Below are 14,923 nucleotides of genomic sequence, written 5' to 3' on the forward strand. Positions count from 1 at the left end.
TTATTTTATTGTAGAATCAACTCCTATCTGCGCACACCAGGGCGGCCGTGGGCAGATGCGTATGGTGTATTCACTCCATGTTATCGTGCATTGCGCTGTCACTGGTATTTTGATAAAAGAATTTGAACAACATATAAGAAGCGTATAAATTATTAAACAGTAAAACATTAACATTTAAGAAGTAAAGTTACATTAAGTACTACTGCAGTGCCTTCGGGTATACCTCATTTTTTGTTTGCCCATTACATGCTTAAATGTATACATTTTTTGGTGTACCTACCCGAGAACACGCGACATATAACCAAGCGTGGGAGAAGCATGGATTTTAAACACGCGTTGAGTTCATCTGCTGGTCTCCCTCGTGGAATAACTGGTAATGTTTGACTAAAATCTACAGCGAGTAAAACGACATTACCTCCTATTTTTTTTTTTTTACGATCTCTGAGATCTTGCTTTTTTCTTATCCCAAACCATCATCTTTGAATGTTGCAAGACTTTCGCCTTGTATATAGATCGGGGTAATTACATTCATTGCATTCCTAGTCTGAATCACAATCTGATTGTATGGGTGGTTACCTAGCACTGTAGGGTTGCCACCCGTCCTTTAAAATACGGAATCGTCCCGTATTTGAGAATGAAATTGCGCATCCCGTTTTGAATCAATACGGGACGGGTTTTGTCCCGTATTTTTTTTATCATTTTTTTTAAAGCAGCGTCTCATGCAAATCATCCCACACGCATTTTATGAAGATGCCTCCTTTCCTACTTTTGATTGGGTAATACTTGATGTCATCGTTAGTTTGATTGGTCTTTTTAACTGTCCAGTGAGGAGGGCGGGTCTTTTAAGTAGAGTCTGCAAAGTGTTGGCACTGGGATGTGGCACCCGCTGCAGTATGCGTCCCTTATTTTTTTGTATTAAAAGTGGTAACCCTACCTGGCAGGTAACACTTATGTTTGGTCATGAAGTCGTCTAAAATCCGCCACGTGCCCTCTTTTAATTGCGAGAAGCAGATATATATAGCCAAATTCTCGCGCTTCGTTGCGGCGAAGTACTGCTTTTAATTTTTTAAGAAGAAAACCTTTTTAAACGGATCGAAAATATACCAATAACAATTTGTTAAGGATCTGTTTTTTTGTGAACCTCGCTTTTCACAGCTGTTGCGCTACGGCGTGTGTTTCGTTTATTTGACAGTATGTAGATCGTGGTAATTACATTCATGGCATTCGTTTTCTGAATCACAATCTGACTGTATGGGTGGTTACCTGCCAGGTTACGCTTGTGGTTGGTCAGGAAGTCGCCTTACGTCCGCCACGTGCCCTCTTTCTGTTCCCAGAAGCTGATCATAGAATGGTTTTAATAGTTTACTTTCAAATAATGCAAAGAGTATGCGACACGTGTTTCTCCCTAATTCTGGGCTCATCAGGCATACACACTCACTGCATCCCCTCTCGGGAATCGAATCTCTATCGTCAGCGCCAGAGTTGAAGCCCCTAACGTTGCGGTCAGCAAGTCGGCTAACATCCGCCATGTGCCGTCTTTCAGTTGCGAGAAGCAGATCATAGAATGGTTGAAACTGTTGCCCCTAACGTTGCGCTACGGCGTGTGGTTCGTTTATACCTCGTGTCTTCTCATTAAACTTTTATCTCGCGAATATGTTATTGCAATCCGCAGCAGGAGCGTTTCTATAAACTTAATTTAAACTTACGTTTTACACCGTGCTTTGTTTCCCTTATGAACATGCTTGTATGCTTCACTCGCTTGCTTCTTATTGTTTCGCTCCCTTCTCAATTGTTAATGAATTTTTTGTTCTTCGCTGTTTGCGGCTCTTCCTTCATTTCTCCCTACTGCGTTCTTTTATCTCGCGAATATGTTATTGCAATCCGCAACGGGAGCGTTTCAATAAACTTAATTTAAACTTACATTTTACACCGTGCTTTGTTTCCCTTATGAAGATGCTTGTATGCTTCACTCGCTCGCTTCTTATTGTTTCGCTCCCTTCTCAATTGTTTAATTAATTTTTTGTTCTTCGCTGTTTGCGGCTCTTCCTTCATTTCTCCCTACTGCGTTCACAGTCTTTTCACGTGATTACGTGGGAGGCGTGATGACGTGACACTCAACTCCGCCTCCCACGGCCATCGAGCTGCCGTCCATTACAGTATATTGTCAAAAAAGAGGTTCCAGTTATGACCATTACGCGTTGAATTTCGAAATGAAACCTGCCTAACTTTTGTAAGTAAGCTGTAAGGAATCAGCCTGCCAAATTTTAGCCTTCCACCTACACGGGAAGTTGGACAATTAGTGATGAGTGAGTGAGTGAGTGAGTGAGTGAGTGAGTGAGTGAGTGAGTGAGTGAGTGAGTGAGTGAGTGAGTGAGTGAGTCAGTCAGTCAGTCAGTCAGTCAGTCAGTGAGGGCTATGCCTTTTATTAATTAGTATAGATGACATAAAGCGTATAATGTATGAAGACTTTAGTCCAAATATCAAATAAACATATGCACTTTAATTCAAGAATATAACCAAAGTAAAAAAAAATCATTCAATTTACATGTTGCTGTTAATGAGTTACAAACCCAAGCTCAAATGTCAATCAACAGAAAGTTAATACATATTCTTGGATGGTGCAGAGGTATGAACTGCTGTCTTATAACCAAAAGGTTACCAGTTCCGAGTCCTGGCACTCTGTTTTTTGAGTAGTAGGCTTCTAATATTCTAATCACTATAATAAAAGCCATACATTTGATTTGAGTCTGTAACACCCGGTAAAAATTTTGGCTACTTGTAAAAGTTAGGGCTTTTTTTATTATTCAGTTTTATTCTCTCGGTGATGTCCACATGGTACAATGTATCATAAATGTATTCATTTATCTCCATTCTTTTCACAAGTGAAGAGATGACCACAGTTGGTACTGTGGATGATGCCTGCTCAGAACTATTTGTTGTACCGGCAACCAAAGATACAATGTCCTGTGTCTGCTATCAGACTGGACAAAGGCAGAACCGTAACAACAGACAGCTTCTTCACAGCGCTTTCTTTGGCTAATAGACTGTTGCACCATAACCCAACTCTGCTTGGCACCATAAGTAAAATGGGACTTCCACCTGCAGCTAAAGTCACTTCAGTAACCAAGCAATTCACCACGTTACTGTTTAGATCTTGCAGATGCCATGCTGATGGTGTTCAAAGTGCATACTGTACGTTTTTGACCAAATTTCTTTAAAATCATAAGAAAGCAGGCTTTCTGCTGAATTGCCAATTTAATGTAGTCATTCAGATTACAAGGTTCCAAGGTCAATGGTAAAATCACAATTAAAAACTGGGTAGTGCTGACCTAAGGATGAAATGTCTCTTATAATTGTTGCACAGGATGTTCGGTACAGTTCAGTTCACAGATGGGTGTGAAAAAGAATAAAAATAATACATACTCAACAAAGAAGACCTGTCCATGTTCATCAGTTTCTTGCTCCCACCCATACGGCAGATCTTAAAAGATTTAAAAAAAAAAAAAAAAAAATTCATTGCATATATTGTACCACATACAAAAACACAATAAAAACTAACAATTGAATACAGCTGTGCATAAGAAACTGGAAAAAAAATCTGACACCCAAGTAGAGAACATGAGAACTTCATTATTATTTTCATAGAAATAATTTTGTCATGTACTCTACAACTCAATTCCACCAACCCAAGAAGCAATTTAAAAGATAATTTTTTTTACATGTATATGAGGTGGCATAGTGGCGTACTGATCAGGAATGTTACCTTAGCCTCTAGGTTTAAATTCCTGTGTGAAAGCTGCATGTTCTCCCCTCATCTACAGACATTTTTTACCTAGCACTCTTATTTTCCTCTCACATTCCAAAGACATGACTGTCGCATTATTTGGTAAAAGTAGCAATTACAACTGTAATTGGTAACTCTAAGATGGTATAAGATAATGCTGTGTGACGGGTGGACTTGGCCATTACCCAGCTGGGACGCTACCGGGATGGAAGGACCCGGGGGAGGCACTACTTCCCCTGGGATGCTAGAGGGCAGCCTTCCTGGGCAGCTGTGGCACCACAGATTCCTGCAGGGCAAGCCGGGACTTGGAGTTTGGTAGAACCCTGTTGGGTTCCATGGGGGCCGCAGAGCCATTCAATGGATTTCTACCACACCTGGGAGTGATTCCAGGTAATCCTGATGAACCACCTGGAGCACTCCCAGGTGCTGAATAAAAGGAGCTACCTCACTTCATTCAGGGAGCCAGAGTCTGGAGGAGGTGAACGAAGTTTGCTGGGACAGGAGTGGAGGCAGCAGAGAAAAAGAGAAGGAAGAAGAGGACTGAGCATTGTGTGTTTTGTGTTTGATGTACTGTATTGAGATGGGGAGCAAAGGAAAAGCGCTCCCTTGAGAAATAAATGTGTACTGCTTTGGACTTGTGCCTTTGTGCCTGTTTGTACGCCACCAGTATTCCACAGCTGGTACATGTGTGAGAAAAAAAACTTACACATATAGTATAAAATGCATACTCTTTTTGTAAATGTTAATATATTATAAGAAGATGTGGTTATTTAGGCCTGCTAGTATAAGCTGATGTTTGGATCGTTTTGTCTTTATTTTTTTCTGTTCATTCAGTTCTAGCCACTTCCCCAAATAAATGTTATGCAGATATAAATTATATATATCATGCAGTGAAATGTTTAGTTGTTCAACTTCAATGACTATGCCTTTAATAAGAATGTAAAAGTACAATAACAATAATAAATCACATTATGAATATCAAAATTCATTAACATAATTTTAAATATGTGATAAATAATAAATGACAACTAACTTAATAACTTAATAAGTTAAATAACTTAATTTAAGAGAGCTAAAAATAGACTTCATATATATCTAGACATTTTCCATATTCAAGATGAGGACTAAAGGTTCCCCTAATCTTACTCAAGAACTGCCTTACTGTATATTCTCAGAAATATTCATACAATTTTTCATTATAGCAAGAGGCTATAATAATTGCAGCAATATTCTGTGTTTACCATTCATTCACAGAATACACAGACTGCAGTACACACAAGTGTCTTTGATTATTTTGGGTGAAGACTTTCAAACTTGCTGTTTTGTTCTTTACTTTGTTTATTTCAAATGCAGGAGGAATTATCACGTGACATGGCCTTTTTTCTGCTAAGGCCATATTACACTTATTTGGTGCATTTTGCATTGTTACAGTTTTGTGGTTAGTGATATGGTTTACTACACAAAGTACTCAAATAAGACAGATGTGTTTGAGATTCAACTTCTTCAAGGTCAAGTTAAAACTTCAATAGCCATACTTAGTCATCTGTCCACTCATCCAGTTTTTATAACCTACTTGGTCCATTACAGGGTCATGTGCAGTTGGGGTCTCTCCCTGAAGCGCTGCACAGAAGGACAGTGATCAAATGTGGGTTGGATGCCAGGCCATTAATTACAGTTCTCATTTCTCACCCAATACTCCCCACCTCTCAAGCAGGTTGTACAGCATGTTTTCTGTCCCTCTCTGGTCTTTTCTACCAACTTAAGATTTTTAGTCTTGAAAGAGTTTGTTTGATGTGCCATCATTTTTAGAAAGGTTTTGGCACATTAATGCAGAAGAATATAAATGAAGAACAAGGATGAATGTTAATAAATATTAATAATATCATTCCCTTTTAGTGTTATTAATATAATGAGAAGTCAAGCAAAGTAACACCTTTTATTGGCTAACTAAAAAGATTACAATATGCAAGCTTTCAAGGCAACTCAGGCCCCTTCTTATTGATTATTATATTAATAAACAGCAAAAGCTGCCAATGTTTGGTAACCTTCATCCTTCACTAAAAAAAATAAATTCACGAATTGGCTGAAGGTAAAAGCAGAACCTGTGCCTATAGTTATCAAAACTGGCATCCGACATTGACAATAATGACCTATTAAACATAAAGACCACATCATGAAAGGAGACATATGTAACGTGAGTTGTTATTCTACCTTTGCTGATTTTAAAATCATACTGAAACTATGCAATTTTAGTCAATTAAAAATATGGAAATCTTATGCTTTCTAAATTTTATCACTTTTTAAACCATGCTATCATTTTTACATTAAAAATAATTCATTAAAAAAGCATTTGGCATGCATATAAAATTAAAACACACAAGACATAAAAAAACTATCTGTAATTCATTGTTAAAATCCCCAAAGGCAATATTAGGTGGAACGGTGGGAGTTAAAGAAATCTCACTTTTAATTGAGCTTGGTAAGAGTTCAGTACCTAGAAATGAAGAGAATGAAAAAATTGTGGTATTTCAAAATATTTCAATTCCTGAAGGTGCTCGAGTATCCTGGCATGGATACTTAAACATACAGTAAGTAACATGACAGTTATAATTGTATAATAACCCTCACTTATTCTGTTTTTCTTCTCGGTACTCAAATGTGGCACTTGGTGCCATGGCCCACCTGTCAAGTTGTTTTGCCTACCTAAGGAAAAGTCATCCCAGATGGAGGATCGCAGGAATCGTGGGAAAGAGGGGTCCTTTCATCGGATTGGCTGGCCCAGCACTGTTTCAGCCGTGGAATGGCCAAATGGGGGAGGCAGCTTGAAGGATGAGGTCTCCAGGACTCTACACAAATCCAAATCTTATTATGGGATATATCATCTACTGTTAAATTCTGCTCTGTACTTCTAAAATTTATATTTTTTATTTCTTACTATATTGAGAAATTGTTCTGTTCTGTGTACTGCATTGTATTGTATTGACCCCCTTCTTTTGACACCCACTGCACGCCCAACCTACCTGGAAAGGGGTCTCTCTTTGAACTGCCTTTCCCAAGGTTTCTTCCATTTTTTCCCTACAAGGTTTTTTTGGGAGTTTTTCCTTGTCTTCTTAGAGAGTCAAGGCTGGGGGGCTGTCAAGAGGCAGGGCCTGTTAAAGCCCATTGCGGCACTTCCTGTGTGATTTTGGGCTATACAAAAATAAACTGTATTGTATTGTATTGTATATCACGACCTATGATCATACATACACTAATAATCTGCTATAGTTAAGTATTTGCTTCTATTAATAAGTCTACCATTGTACAAAATCTTCCAGTGTTACAACAGGGGACCAGCAGAGCAAAATACAGAAAAAATATAAGCAATTTGATTTTGTGGAGGCACCTACTTGGACCTCAAAAAATTCAGACGTGAGCTTCACTAGGCTTTGCGTCCTAGGAATGAAGTTACCCAAACTATTCTATAACATTTCAGTAATTATTTTCCGCTCTGATGCTGATCTTTCTGATCATAAAATAGCTCATTACGATAGCAACTGATGAAAAGAATTCATAATTAATTGCAAAATTATGATATACAAGGGTTCTTCTAGAGTTCCTCTTTCTCTTACATGATTTGGCTCAAAAACTAATCAGCACATCATCAATCCATAATAGGCTTAAGTTTTGAGTTTGGTATTTTTTCCGTCTAGCCATTTTAGCTCTAAGACCATCCTCAAGAAACTGTGACACACAGATAGACACAACCCCATCATCAAGATATCAATGTTTTCAGTATCAGGGGACCCTAAACCATCAAGATCTGCCAAAAACTGGACATCGAAATGTTTGAAGAAACTAAAGCTTTTGCTCCTCACCCACAGACAATAGGTTATGGTGGCAGAGGGCACAAAGCAAAAATAACAAAGACAATGATAAAAAAATATGTCCCTGTAATCATGGAGGGAGAGAGTGATCTTAAATGCTTACTCTATACATAGGAAAACTATACTGATGCTGTTCCACACAAAATAATAATTTTTCAGCATTAAATAAATCTAATCTTTCCTTCAGGTTCCAAAATATCATATACTTTCTGTGCATTCCCAGTTAAACCTGGTCAAGGGTGATGTAGAATGTAGCAGAATCTTATGTTGTGTATGCTACTATATCAGATTCTACTATATTTGTCAGAAGAAGGAATGCAGCTCTGGTAGTGTAAGCTCATTCACTCTAATTAACTTATGCAGTTCTAAAAGTAACACATTTTTTAAATTTTCTTTTGCTTCAACAAACATTTACTTGTTTACAGTCAGCTGATCTCTTCCCAAACCAGCTGATGTAATACAGACTTAATATTTTATTTTTCTTAATTATATTTTTTCAATACCCAGTGATTTTTTTAATGTTGTTTTGTCCTAGTTATCAGTTACTGTAGCAAATGAAGGATAATTACACTGACACTCATTTTAACTTCAAGATTTTTACTGTTAATTAAACTTTACTATTTTATATATTTTGTGTAAAATAATATGTAAAATATTTTGCCATCTCCATCAGTTAGGTGAACTTGTCCAAACATTTTTCATGCTCAAAAAATGCACTGCCAGCCGCTTTAACACCACAAAGTGGCAGATAATTTCTAACTTTTTCAAGTCTCTTTTATACTGTACCTTAGATCGGTCTGCTTAACTTTTAGTGGCGTGACTTCACCTTTCTACTCATTTTACTTAGATTTCTGGATTAAATTAGAAGAACTGTGATCTTCCTACACAACAAGGAAACTACAGCATCCAAAAACAATGCACTATGAACTAGTATTTACTGTACTAGTTTTGTTTCTAAGGTATGCTGAAGAACAGTACTTAAAGGGACCCAGGCCTTAATTACTCGTACTATTCCAAAACTGGAAAAGCTATAAGCTTTCGAAAGTGCTACAAATTGCATGACAAAGTGCATAAATTCAGTGCATCTAATTATTTCTTTCTCATTTGCCTAATGAAAAACTCACAGTACTAATAACACAACACTGATATGCTTAACATGACATGTATGCATTGAGTGTCTGTCATACCAATCTATGATTGAAAAAAATAAGTAACCGTCGATGCAGTGTTAAAATATTAATTTCATCCAGATTCATGGAATATTGGCATATATTTATAACTTAATTTAGTCACCTTATTGTTTATACTCTAGCAAAGTAAACAAAGATAACAGTAAAGAGCTATTCTTATTTACTGTATGAAAACATTAGTCCACCCTCTCATACTAGTTGAGCAACTGACTAATAAATTCTGTCTGGGCCCTAACTTGGTGGGCCAGAATCTGGCCTTTTTAACTAATGGAACACAAAGAGTGAGTGTTGATTTCTGTTGTCCATCTACTTTTCTGTTTATTTTGTGTGACTTACAGGCGCTCACATAAGCATAGTCAAATGTTAAAATTTGTGGATTGTGTACCAAAATGTTTCTAAACAACATTACAAATATTAGCAGGAAAAATATTTTTTTTCAGGAATCATCTTGTTCTGTGTTGTATAACAAAAGGACCACCAACTCAGTTCTGTCAGACAGCAGCCATCTTTTGCTTCTTAAATTTAATTTGTTCCCACCAAGCGCATACTGAGACTCCCAAGTGTCAAGAGCAACATATTTAAAAACTTTATTTATCCCCAGAACTGTAAGCATTGGCAGCTGTAGGTATTCTTCTGAATTCTGAATAATACTTATTACTGGGAACTGTTAGAGTTAATTATTCTTACTTGTATAAATCGTAAGGAAATGGGTACTGATCATAAAAGTTGTTGGCATAAATATCTCCTGGACTATTGTCTTGTGTTTATGTAACAATGTCCTATGTTTTGTACTTTCCTATGGCAAACTAATTTCCTTCTGGGAAAATAAAGTCTACCTACCCCAACCTAAGCTAAACTAACAAGAAGGACATCCCAAGTGCAGAGATGTCAACTAAGAAAAATGGAACAAGGGTTGGCAGCATAATGCAATAATCACTCTAGAAATGCCATACCATAATATATACCTGTGACCAGACAGGGACCATTACAGACATATTAGAACTGTATGTGCTCCAGGTAAATCCAACCCAGTGAAAGATGATAGAGAGATTATATTAGACAATTAGATGTCTTCCAAGTCCATGAGTGACAGTAAAGCTATTCCACAGGGACAATTTGGTCACAGGATGCAGGAACACCCATGGTCACCACAGTTAACTATAAAATGGCTTTTGTACAACTGAACCCTGAAATAAGAATCAAAACCTTGACGTGCTTAAGAGGTCTAAGTAGAAGCCAGAGGGAATTATAGCTCTGGAAAGCAATGGCTTGAGGTAATAATATAGATCCAGAATAGGTTTATAAAGCCTTAGACAGATAAGTGAGACTATGTTGTTGTTTTCTGTATACTTAAGTATACTATTAAAACACCTGCAGTTACATTAGGCATTTTTTCTTGCATCAGAAGAGTGATCCTTCTCGACATTGATTGTGTAGACGTGAAACATGCCTGGTAGACTGTTAATTTAGTGAAATACATTTAGAACAGTACATCTGGTAACTTTCTTGTTTTTATGTATCTGTTTTAATACGATATCACCTTGGGGGTCAAAAGTAACTTCAAATGTTATGGTAGATGTGATGTGATAATCTGTTTGTTTGTTTTTGAATTATCACAGAATCTTTTTCAGTGAACAGTATACTGGTATTACTTAAATGCCTCAAATTTCAATTACATCATACAAGCTCTTATTTCATTCATCAGGTGTAACACCAAGTAAACTACTTGCGCTAAGATTAGGAATGAATCATCTGCTATGACTTCACTTTTTAAAAACAAAATCAAGACATATATAAGTAATACAACTATAATATAAATGTGCTTATTCTGTGTCAAATATATTCCGAGATTTTTCAGTTAAGGAAGACAACAGTTAAATGTAATGTAGTTATAATCATTAATCATGGCACAGGTTGAGTGGTGACATGTTGCAGATTGATTAGCACATGCAAGTAAGAATTTCAGTGTACTCTGCACGCTTAGCAATAAATACCTTATAGATCTATAAAGGTAGTGGACTTAAAGACATACTGGCACATTTCACCTTTGCTTTGAAAGGCATTCATGTGTGTGGAAATGTGTTTGTGATACACATGATTTTAATTAGTACACTTAACAATTTATATGTTCTTACACATAAAGCCTAACAGTGCTGCAATACTATTTTTATTATAAATACAGACCTCCAGCCACTTTTCTTCTTTTCCCAGTTTTAGGATGCTCCCATTGAGTTTTCAGTTCATCATGGCTGCCAATAACAAAGACAATAAACATTTCAAAGACTGATATGGCAGGGTAAAAACATTGCCATTTAAAACATTAAAAGGTTCTCTCATCAATGCATATTTAAACACATCATCTATTCAAAATATTAAAATAATGCTGATTTTCCACTAGCACCTGAGGCCAAACAGAACAAAGCTTCAGAAGGTTTCTTCCTTGTATGTGGTAAATGTATTGACTTCAAAACATATACACGAGTCTATGGCAGCCTAAACGACACTGATTGGTTTCAATGTGTCCTGCCATGCAGATGACAAGTCCATACTTTCAAACATTATTCTGGGAATTATTTTTAAGCAGTTACTTTAGTTCTCTGTAATTGTTTTGTATTCTGCAATACTTGGGTTTTATACCAAATTTAATAACAAATATACTACATCACAAAAACCACAAGCACTTACTGACAGTGTTTAACAGTATTTGGATATTTCAGTTGATAATGATGCAAACAGGTAAATATCAACTAAACTGTAATAAATATGTGTTCTGTTATCTGCAAAATTGTACTGAGAGGAACATTTAAAAACAAAAACATGAAGAACAATTAGTTCCAAGTAATTTCTCCTAAATTTACTTTATGCAAGTACGTGATCACCCACCTCTTGCAGGTAATCTAATTAACATGCAAATAATCTCTGTTATAGTTCTTGCTCATTTTGGATTGATCTATCAGCTTTGTTCTCGGAATTATTGATCTTAATAAATTTGTTTAAACACAATAACATTAGCAATTTATATTTTTTGTATGAAACAACAAAACCTTTTTCACAATTACATAAAGCAAACTTCTTTAACAAAGTTTTTCATACTATTGAAACTAAATAAATGTTCACACATTTTCAAACTGATATTTCAAGTCATCCAATTTAGCCTTAAATAATCTGAATCAAATATTAATAGATTATGTGATGGGCTGGCAATACAATGTTCAGGATCACATAAGTCTGCATAGTGAGTACTGTATGTCTTGAATGATAGATACAAAAAATGGTCTATAAGAACAATAGAAACATTAAGTCACTTGTCAGCATGTCCTGTGTAATTGGAAAAACAAGCAAATAAATACAAGTTTGTTTCTGCTCATTAATAAAGCAGTGCTAAATCTGTTTAACTGATCACAATAAACTATGAAAGAGCAGTGCATTTTAAACATGTGAGCTGCCTGCTCAAAAACCTAATAAATAACCAAGATGCAACACTCAGACATAAACAACAAACACAGCATACTGACTGGTTAGCTGACAAACTGAAATAAAGAAAGATCTGCAAAGATTTGTGACAAAGATCAAAGAAAAACTGAAAAGATTGGCCAGCTGAGAATTATTAAAAAAGCTAAATATTAAGTCTCCTGACTTAGTCATAGGGGGAAAAGGAGAAATGGAACGGAAAATATAGACAACTAAAGGCCGAGTTGTTTTAATGATAACAAAGTTAAAACAAGTTAAAGAAACTATTTTCTCAGTATAAACACACTATTTTAAAGGTGGCACAAAGGAAAGAACACAACATACGTAAGTTTGTTAGTTTAACTCAGGCGTGCAGGGATCTACACTCTATTTTGGCCATTCCGCTGCTATCAGAAAATTGAACTGAAAAAATGGGTTTCTGGTGTTAAATTTGATACAGATATTACCATTGACTGCAGATTTGACAAATCAGATATGAAGCAGAACATTTTTAAAACAAGTGTTAAACCCATTAATAGTTAAAGTTGAGCCTAAACTATTTTAGTCACATCATTACAAAACAATCACCAGAAATGGCATAGATTCATGGTGAAGTCAAGACAAAAGCTGCGCAAAAACTGATAAAACGACAAGCCAAAATCATGAGAAAATGTAGAAATGTACCCTCAAATAACTGAAAGACATCATCCATTGAAAAGTCTAGACAGTTAGCTTATGTCAGGCCACAACACGTTTTAGAAAGGGCTGATAGTGCCTCAATTCCACTGAGTTGGCACTTTAAACATCCTTCAATGCAAATAGTATTGATTATCATCTATTACCAAACAGCTGCCGATTATTATAGGGGTATTTGGGGGGGGGGCACGGGTTCTTCACTGCAAGTCAGCCTGGACAATAAAGAAACATTACGTTAATATGTGGTTTTGTGTTCCAAAATCGTGGCTTCTAACAATCAGTTTTGCATCAGTATGAGCATCTCGCAGTGCACGTGTCTATCTGTCTGTTACTGCAATAACGGCTGATGCATAGAATCGCTAGTAGCCTGCAAAGCTGTATCTATACGTCGATTTCATGCTCAGTCTAAAACGGACTTAATTAAGTTACCAGACTTGTACATTTTTTGAAAAAGCAAACCGGGTCATTCTGCCAAACTGCATGTATGGGATAAAATAAAATGCACGTTTCTTCAATGCTCGCCTCCAAGTTATTCCTTTGGAACCTAAAGCATAACACAAATTTTCTAAGGTTCCCTTACTTTGCATAGTAAACCCATCCGTCCTTTGTGGTTCTTTCCTCCCAGCCAGGTGGCAGTTCGTCCTCACTGTCAGTATCATCCAAACCTGCATATTTTAATGCTGCCATGATGCTAAACTTTGGGAAGGGGTTGTGAAATGTTACGATTAATTTAAAAGGTAAATTACTGCAACAGGTAGCAGTCAAAAAATAACAAAATCACAAAGTATGCTCCAAAAGTATTTCACTCTTCAAAACACGCGCATTCTATTTACTGTGAAAGCAGGGCTTCCGGGACTGGATTCATATTTGACGCGAGGGCGACGATTGGAGCATTCTGGGAAATGTAGTTTTTTTCCCAACTCGGAGATGGTGGACAGTAAGTGATGCCGCCGCTATTTAAAGAGCAAGTTGGCTCAACAATGGTAAGCTTAATAGTACTACTGAAGCGTTCCCTTCTAAAATGGTTTTATCAGAGCATAACACTTTAAAGGTGCACGTTAATTTATTATTATTTCTTTTTATATTTTTTATTTTTAAACTCTGCATTGGTAATTTTAGATACCCCAGTCCTAGACGCAGGTGTTAGGTGAATTTGCACCCTAAAATTGTCCCAACTCTTGAGTGTGTGTGTGTTTGTGTATGTGGACCTGTGTTTGACTGTCATCTTGATCCCTGCCTAGTAGCCAGTGTTGCCGGGATAGTCTCCTTATTCCCGAACGCGACACTGAACTGAATTAAGCGAGTGTGCGAATGTCATACGTTGTGCTGTGTCATTAATAACTTTAACAAAATAGGTTAGCCTTAAATAGAGTGCATCTTCTATTGTCATACAGTTTCCTGCAAAGTTCTTTCAATTATAGACTATAGTTTCTGGTAACGAAAAACAAAATATAATACATCAGTAATCAAATGGGTTTAAAAATGCCACTGTTTGAAATAGTTAACAGAACCCTTAATTTCCACATCAACATGATAGTATTACGACGATTATTAGTATTTTATTAATTGCTGGTCTGGAAAGTTAAACACATAAACATTTAAGTACAAAATTAAAGATTTTAAGTAAAATTTAACACATTACACAATTTATACTTGTATACAACATTGTTATAAATCAATTTAAAATGAATTTACTCAATTCAATATTTTTAAACATATATTTATAGAAAGTAGCAATGCAAACTGTATTCATTGACTTACATATATACCTTATTTAGTTTTTTGATCCAAAAAGTCATCTGGTGGCCCGTCATTGGTACACATTTTCTGTTGCGTGTCCTCTATGCGAAACATTCAGCAGTAGTTCCCCATCATTTTTTTTAGTTCTTTATTTCGCCTTATACAATTTCTTGTATTAGGAATTTGCTAGTTTTCGC

The 14,923-nt window shown here is 36.2% G+C and overlaps 1 protein-coding gene across 3 annotated transcripts in view; it reads right to left on the minus strand.

Annotated features, from left to right (window-relative positions):
- The window catches only part of wwox (WW domain containing oxidoreductase), a 1,257,913-nt gene extending 1,244,043 nt beyond the window's left edge, over window positions 1-13,870 (minus strand). Inside the window, exons 1-3 of one of the 3 annotated variants that reach the window (XM_028809817.2) lie at window positions 13,567-13,868; window positions 11,025-11,089; window positions 3,424-3,481 (exon numbers count right to left, since the gene is read on the minus strand). In XM_028809817.2, coding sequence (XP_028665650.1) covers window positions 3,424-3,481; window positions 11,025-11,089; window positions 13,567-13,673 — 230 coding nt within the window. In that variant the 5' untranslated portion in view covers window positions 13,674-13,868. Of the gene's footprint in view, window positions 1-3,423; window positions 3,482-11,024; window positions 11,090-13,566 lie in introns of all 3 variants that reach the window. The other 2 variants (XM_028809818.2, XM_028809819.2) reach the window with 2 other exon arrangements.
- Between the last annotated feature and the right edge of the window lie 1,053 nt (window positions 13,871-14,923).

The sequence above is a fragment of the Erpetoichthys calabaricus genome, chromosome 9 (assembly GCF_900747795.2).
Source record: "Erpetoichthys calabaricus chromosome 9, fErpCal1.3, whole genome shotgun sequence".
NCBI classification, from domain to species: Eukaryota; Metazoa; Chordata; class Cladistia; order Polypteriformes; family Polypteridae; genus Erpetoichthys; species Erpetoichthys calabaricus.